The 7,496-nt window shown below is 40.9% G+C and overlaps 2 protein-coding genes across 3 annotated transcripts; both read left to right on the forward strand.

Moving 5' to 3' along the window:
- The first annotated feature begins 585 nt into the window (after positions 1-585).
- On the forward strand, positions 586-3,127 carry map10 (microtubule associated protein 10). Its single transcript, XM_085922158.1, has one exon. It carries the CDS (start codon positions 685-687, stop codon positions 2,899-2,901), a length of 2,217 nt encoding a protein of 738 aa, XP_085778284.1. The 5' UTR covers positions 586-684; the 3' UTR covers positions 2,902-3,127.
- Positions 3,128-3,372: 245 nt separating this feature from the next.
- Positions 3,373-6,729, forward strand: ntpcr (nucleoside-triphosphatase, cancer-related). 2 transcript variants are annotated; one of them, XM_085922222.1, is made up of 6 exons: positions 3,373-3,486; positions 4,110-4,272; positions 4,343-4,445; positions 5,608-5,697; positions 5,758-5,817; positions 6,292-6,729. In XM_085922222.1, exons 1-6 carry the CDS (start codon positions 3,453-3,455, stop codon positions 6,358-6,360), a joined length of 519 nt encoding a protein of 172 aa, XP_085778348.1. In that variant the 5' UTR covers positions 3,373-3,452; the 3' UTR covers positions 6,361-6,729. The 2 variants fall into 2 exon arrangements, with proteins under 2 accessions (XP_085778348.1, XP_085778347.1); XM_085922221.1 differs by having other exon boundaries at positions 5,608-5,817.
- The last annotated feature ends 767 nt before the right edge of the window (positions 6,730-7,496 follow it).

Here is a 7,496-nt window from a genome sequence, read left to right on the forward strand (position 1 = left end):
AACCTATAACGCCATAATCTTGCGACATCCGTTGTCAAGGCGACGACAGACGCTGAAAGATGACCGTCCTCAGGTCAACTTGGAGTAGTTGCTATTTTACTTTTTTCAGTCTACTCTTCCATTCATTCTCATTGCAGGTCTCAACAAACAAAAGGGGTTTCAAACTAATTGAAATTTAAAACTGGAAGCTTGAAAACATTCCTTTGTGAGCATTAAGAACAGTATAATTTTGAGTACAGTACAGATTTATAAAAATTTGTAGACCCCGTCACCCGTTTGCATTATTTCATTTCATGTCTTATAGTATTTTGCATGCACGTGTGTTTTGGTATATTTTTGTTCATGCCTTTATTTATAGTGAGTACGTATGAGCTGGTATATGAGGTCGCCACTAAAACAAATAAATAAATCCAATCCAATTGATCTTCTTCTTCTTTTTTTTTTTTTTTTTACTGGGCCGTTTTTCCTTCAGCTCACGATTGCTCAGTCGTAGCAATTTACTGTCAAAATTAGTTATTTTGTGAGTTCTGATCCGGATATCCGGGTTGTATCACGTTACTTTCTTTCCGACAGGATATTCAAAACTCCCACCGTTTGAATGCAACATCAGCCAGCAGCTAGCTTGTATGCTAGCTAATTCTCAATGTTGTTGTTCCCGTGTGTCAAACCCACGTCGCTACTATAATGTCAGAGAACCCGAAACGAGAGACTCTGTTTTCATTTGAGCTTTTGGTGGAATACATTCGAATTAACAGTGAAAATGAGATCTCCGACAAGCTCGCTGTTGGAATACGACTCTTGGACTTTCCAACGCTGCTTATTTATCCGCCTGAACTGAGAGGAAATAATAAAAACCATCACCTACAGAATGACAAGGACAAGCGATGGGTATATTCGTTTAATAGAGGCAAGTCGTGTTTTTTCGAAATGAATCTCGACTCTCTGCACACGAAACTCACTAACACCCCTCTCTATGTTATGATTCTCGATGTGAAAGATGAGATACCCAAATTATTAGGGACGTCCCTCATCTCGTTGGCTTCCATCATCAACAGAATCAAACACGACTCCATTGAATACAATGTTGTTAATTGCTCATCTTATGGAGAGAGAGGGTCCGTGTGTGTAAACAACCTTGCAGAGGAGCCGGTTGGAGTTATTTCTCTGAGTTACAAACTCCTAATGGTGGGAGCCAGTCTACCACCACATGTGACAAAAAACATACCGGTCTCCAGTGAACAATGTGCTCAAGAAGACATCATGAAGAAAAGGGCAAATGAAAAATTACTTTCTGGCTCTATGGGAGTTAAGTTTCCCACGCAGGACAATTCTGATGATGGATGGAATAATGTGGAGAAACAAGCTGTGTTCACCCAAACAGAACATGACCCAATAAGCCAGATTCCTCACACAGTCCAAGAACATCCGAACTTGGATGAGGACCTAACTGTGTTTTGTCCCCCTTGTCTTTACTATTGCAATTCTGGCAAGGAAAAACATAAAATCCAAGGAAGTGAGTACAGATTAGTTCAATGTGAGTCACCAGTGGTATCACACAAAGCGACATTCTCCGACGATGAAAGTGGGAATTTCTTAGCAATGGACCAGGCATTGCAAAATGAGCCTACTGTATCTGAAAGTGTCGCTCCAAAAGGCCTCGAGGAAGTTCTGAGACCACTGCCTCTCCTTAATGCTCTTTTTCTTGAACTGTCACAGTTAAATGTCCACAATCTGCACCAGCCGCCTCTGTCGAATCATCCAGACTTGGCCTGGATATATAAAACAGTTTCTCCTGAGGCTTCGGGCAGACAATGGAGTGCACCGAAAACAAGATCAGAGCAAGAAAGCAAGGTGGACACCACTTCAAAGCATTTGCATTCCCCCAGAATAGTTTCACCCCAAAGTATGAAGGCTGAGCCCAAAGAAGTAATGCAAAACAACCAATTTGAGGCTTTAATTGAGAATAAACCACACAGGAAAAAGTTAATGTACAGAACAACAAAAACATACAATCTAAGGCGGCAAAAAAACTGCACTGTGGTGAAAAATCGGGACTGTATGGCATTACACACAAGGTCAAGTCCAAGTAAAGGGGAGAAAAAAGTTAAAAGTTTCATTCCTAAAGAAAATATGATGACGCAAAACACGAAAGAGGTCTCTGTTGTGGAGGATACAACAAAGCCAAAACATGAAGATAGATCAAAGTTGGAAAGTCCGAAGCAAGAAATAGACACTTCATCCATCTCTCTCTCTTGTTTCGATGATGATGCCACAAGCAACAAACTTCCCAAAATGATCCTGACGTGGACTAAATCAGAGAGTCAAATCATGAAACCGGACTCTCGCAAAAGTAGTAGTCACAGCAGCCACAAGTCTGTAGTGTCGGACTCTGACAAGGAAGAAGAATACGCAGACGACTTTAACAGTTTTGAGGACAGCGATCCGGACACATCCAGTAGTCCAGAGTCTGCCAAGTCGAAGCCTCCAAAGCCTCCTTTTCTCACTTCAGATTCAGACTCGGAACCCCTTAAGGAAAAACCCCTCCTCCCTGCACCCATTAGAGGTCACAGCCCCGTGCAGCGAGTTCTGAGAGGCACGCACATCATCCAGCCTCAAACACAAGACCCTGCACTCAGCTTCTCTTCTGAAGATGGATCAGCATCCATGCAAATGGAATGCTCCAAGAAACAAGAAAAGAAAAAGGATGCTGGAGTTACGTCCCCAAGAGGCTTAAAGAGTGAGAGCAGCAGTCTCGTTTGGCGAGGTTCTTCAGACACAATGTGCTCTGATCCACTGGAGGCTAAGGAACTGGAAGATGACCTTGGATCCCTGGACTTCAGAAAAGAGTATCAACATATATCTGAGCTTGCTGCCTTCAAGCTCCCTGGTTACACAATGTAAACAGTGCACCACAAAAATAAATACATGGGCTTTTAGTATTGTATTGAGTATTGTTTACATCTGACTTTTTTTTTTAAATAAAGACGTTTCATGCAGGAAAAGGCTCAATTATGCAACTGTTTTCTTTGAATAATTTACATCCATTTGTGTATATATTTATATAAAAAATATATGCAGATATGCCTATGTGTGTGTATCTTTGAAGCCTTGCAATGGCAAGGTAATGTTGAGCAATTTTTGCAATTTTATGCAAGACATTATCGTCATGGCACATGAATAAAGGGTTATAGGTCGTGCCACTTTATCTTTTATGCAGTACACTTTTAAGATAATTATTTTTTTAAGTTTCTATCTATTCCAAGTATTTGCTGACCATTTAATTAAAACTGCTCGAATGTCCAAAACAATATTATACTTACTCAAAAGTTCAATTGCTTTTCCAAAACCAGGCGTCGTTTCCAATAGGTCTAACATGATCAATGTTTAAGGGACCTCTACGCATGCGCGGTCTTTGTTTGCGGAAGTGAACCAGCGTGGCAGGCGGCGATCAAATGCTCAGGCATGTTTTTTTGACAGGACCGCCAGGTAACAGTTCACACGCTAGAATCACCACATTCAAGGAACGTATTAATAGTGTCTTTGCTCCTCACTCTACCAAAAACAAAGAAAATTTAAATGAGGCCAGTATAATTAGTTTTTTTTCTCCGATCAGAGTTTACAAGCGACTCGTTCAGTAGTAAAGATCTGCTAACCTTTTTCTTCCCACAATCAAATTAAAGAGGGAATATATTGATGACCAGAAGAAGTTATTGTATGTTTTCCTTAACGATCTGCTAATGTCCGCAAGATACGTAAGTGTAAGCAAAAAGATGCACGGATTTACAATGTTGTCAGGTGTCCTCGTTTTACGATGGTTACGAACAGCGCACCTCTAGTGACGTCACAATAAGGCACGCACAATTAAAGTTGTAGTCTGTATTTGATTGTTTTATAAGCATAGCCAAGTGTTTCGCATATTAATTCTAATTATAACTTGGACAAACTAAGTGAAACTAGATTTCCCTCAGCATCCCGATTATATATATACTATTATGGCACTTTATGACAAATTCTGGTTATGTCACTGCTGTAGGAACAAAACTCCATTATAAACTGAAACTCATCGTACGTGAGAATTTTCCACGAGTTAAACAATATTTTTGTTGCAGGTGTGGGTAAAACCACTCTGGTCCAGAAGGCTTGTGATGCGCTAGTGTCCTCGGGTCAGTCGGTGGAAGGCTTTTACACGGAAGAGGTCAGGGAAGGAGGTCGCAGAGTAGGGTTTGATGTGGTCACAGTGAGTGGCGAAAGAGACCACCTGTCCAGAATCAGGTATGTCAAACAAGCTGCTCTTTTTTTGATGTTGTGTTTGAGTAACCTCAGCATGCATTTCATCCCACAGAGACGTTGCTGGTGACTCTCATGGCAGACGGGAGTACAAAGTAGGACAGTATGTTGTGGATTTACCTTCATTTGAACGCCTGGCCCTCCCCCTCTTTAAGAAGGTACCGAGTCTGTTATCATCAATAGATCATAGCACGCTGCCTTTTATTCCTTGCTTAACAAATCATCCAACCTTTTGATTTTTCTCAAACCAGAAAGCATAATTGGAAGCCTGGAAATGCATAAATTCCAGAGTGACATTTTTAGTAGCAGTGGTGCCGTCTGGCTCTCTTTGACCATGAATATCCTGCTTGTAAAGTGAGCCCGAAGCGCCGCCTACACATTAGCTGTAAAGAAAGGTGTCATGGTGCTGCGTTTTCCTCTTATCTCTTCTAAACGTTTCTCTATAATCATAGTCAATCATGGTTTGTGTACTACCGTGCATTCGCAATCTTATTCACATGCTAACATGATGACATTTTTCCTTTTGTTAGACTGACAAAATGTTTTTTTTGTCATGCATTTAATACAGAGTGATAATTTATTGGCTGTTGATGAAAGAAATGAAGCCAATTTGGATTGCCGTACTTGACAGAAAACCAGCAAAAACCTTGTTAATTTGGTCTCAACTCATTTGTGGCCTGATGAAGAACAATATAGCAAAAGTATAAGCAGGGCTTTTTTTTTTCCCCCAGAAAGGTTATGTGAAAACTTGACAAACTTTCATCTTCTTTGTGGAATACCCTCCAAATATGTGCTATTGCACAATCACTCCTCCAGGTCGTAACGCAACAATCACTGTCACGATAAATGTCCATTTTACAGCTCTAATGTTCTTGATTCACATCATGGCAAATTATGCATATTCATTCTACCAATGCTCGCGTGAGTTTTTTCCGAGGACTCCCGGCTTCTTCTCACATTCCAGAAACATGCATGTCGTGTTAATTGAAGACTCTAAATTATCCATAGATGAGAATGTGTGTTTGAATGGTTGTTTTGAATGTACGCGCCCTGTGATTAACTGGCGGCCAGCCTAGGATGTACCCCCGCCTCTTGACCAAAAAGTCAAATGGGAATATGCTCCAGCTTGTCCACAATTATAATGAGGATAAGTCGAAAATGGACAAAATGACACAGCTGGCGTGGAAAAAAACTTTCAGCCATTACCCCTCACATTGTTTGATTGCAACCCACCGAATGTTCTTACCTAACAGATCAACATCAAATATCTGCCTTTGCTTTATAAACAGAACCTAAAATTCTGTGCAATCCTGTGTCCAGATGAGCCCGGAAGACAAAACTGCTAAGAAAGTGTTTGTCCTTGACGAGATTGGGAAAATGGAACTCTTCAGCCAGCCGTTCATCAAAGCAGTAAGACAGACACTAGACGGTTCTTACTGCACGGTCTTAGGCACCATTCCCATCCCCAAGGGGAAACCGCTCGGCTTGGTGGAAGAAGTGCGAATGAGGAGCGACGTCAAGATCTTCACCGTGAGTACAAACAAATACTGTACAGTTGGTAGGAAAATGGGGATGGGTGGGAGCAGGATATGTAGGTCACTTTTAAGAGCTTCTTGTAGCCAGAGGTCCATGTTTACATTCTATCGCAGACACATGTATGTATGACACAGTCAGTCTGTTGTGTGTTGCATAGACTAGAGCCATGTCTTGCATGATCCTAAGCCGATAGCTGGATTAACATCAAATCATGCGTGACTGATTAAACGACAAAGGCTTGACTGAAATGTCCAAATAATTAATCATAGGGGACCCCATTATGGATATTGTCATGCTAAGTATTTACTTATCCTGCACGAGGTTACAGTATTGAGTATTGTGTACCCTCATGATGAACCGTTTCTCCCTTTGAGCTTAATCATCAGCCATTTTATGTTTGGCGTTCAACATCAAATACTGTTTGTTTAGCATCTCAAAGCAATATTCATTGTTTGTTGTCCCGCCTAGGTGACAAAGGAAAACAGAAATGCCATTCTGCAAGATATTCTCTCAGCTCTTCGGGAGTGTTTAAAATAGTAACGCTAACACAACTCTAGGAAGGTAAACATGCAATTAAATTCATCTGATACTGTATTTTCTTATTAAAGTATGCTTCCATGTATTACAGCAGATTTGTGACCTAACTACCATTTTTAGTTTTGCATTGTGCCTGCTCACAACGAATTCAGTGCAGAATGATTGATGGATCGCATAGAAGTGCGTTGCATTGCCTTGTGTTGTCAAATTGCTAGTTTTCACAACTATTCCTGCACATGTGCAATCATTTTGATTATCCCCAAATTAATTGATGTTTACAAGTGCTCATTAGAAATCAATCAACATACAAGTGCAATCTTTTTGTATTTGTATGCTTTATCATTGGATCATAGGAAAATAAATGTTTTGGTTCTCAGTTGTTTAGGGTTTGGCTTCCATTCTTCTCCATTTTGACCTTTATATACACACACATCAATAATACTCGATATTGAGCCATATGTCATAAACCTCCAAAGTTCTTTTTTTATTCTTTTTTAAATTGAAAGCCAGCAAGAATATTGGCCACTTTTCCAAAGACTGTCGGGTCATTTTCAAAGTGAAACTAGAATTTTGGCTTATTTTTAGTATCACTTGCATAAGTGATGTAAGCTGTCAGGCCAGCCGCAGCGAGAGCAGCCAGCTGTGATGTGCGTCAGACATACTGCTGCGCCAGCATCTGCTCTTTGGCCACTTCTGACGTCTCGCCAATGGTTGGCACTCCAACGAGCCGTTGCAATGGTGCAGTCTTCTTAGCTTCTGTTGCGGTATGATAGTGTGTGTTACTTGGGTACATATTTAAAGGCCGATTGACGTTTAAGGCAGTCCGCAGTGAGGTGACACCCGCCACTCTGGATTGGCAAACAGACTGCTGCATGAGAGCAGAGGGATTATGTAAGAGTGACCTTTTCCAGGTTTATCCCCTAAATGCTATCTGGATACCTTTGATGTGTCATGATGTGATTATATGCCACGGTGTACTTTTTAGGCTTTTTTTTTTTCCCTAAGCTTGAAGCATATCGATGACACTGCATAAGGAGCTTGCCATCATATTCAGCATTTTCACGCTCACCCAAAGTTACCGGAAAAAGGCCCCAGTCCACCCACGATGCTAATAACAAACGCTAAAGCTAATGGAT

Source organism: Syngnathus leptorhynchus, chromosome 10 (genome assembly GCF_054491065.1).
Source record: "Syngnathus leptorhynchus isolate UIUO chromosome 10, UIUO_Slep, whole genome shotgun sequence".
Lineage (NCBI taxonomy): Eukaryota > Metazoa > Chordata > Actinopteri > Syngnathiformes > Syngnathidae > Syngnathus > Syngnathus leptorhynchus.

Coding starts and splice junctions, on each gene's coding strand:
- map10 (XM_085922158.1), top strand. CDS start 685: ATGTCAGAGAACCCGAAACGAGAGACTCTGTTTTCATTTGAGCTTTTG.
- ntpcr (XM_085922221.1), top strand. CDS start 3,453: ATGCTCAGGCATGTTTTTTTGACAGGACCGCCAG. Junction 4,273..4,342: donor GACCACCTGTCCAGAATCAG/GTATGTCAAACA, acceptor TTCATCCCACAG/AGACGTTGCTGGTGACTCTC. Junction 4,446..5,607: donor CCCTCCCCCTCTTTAAGAAG/GTACCGAGTCTG, acceptor TCCTGTGTCCAG/ATGAGCCCGGAAGACAAAAC.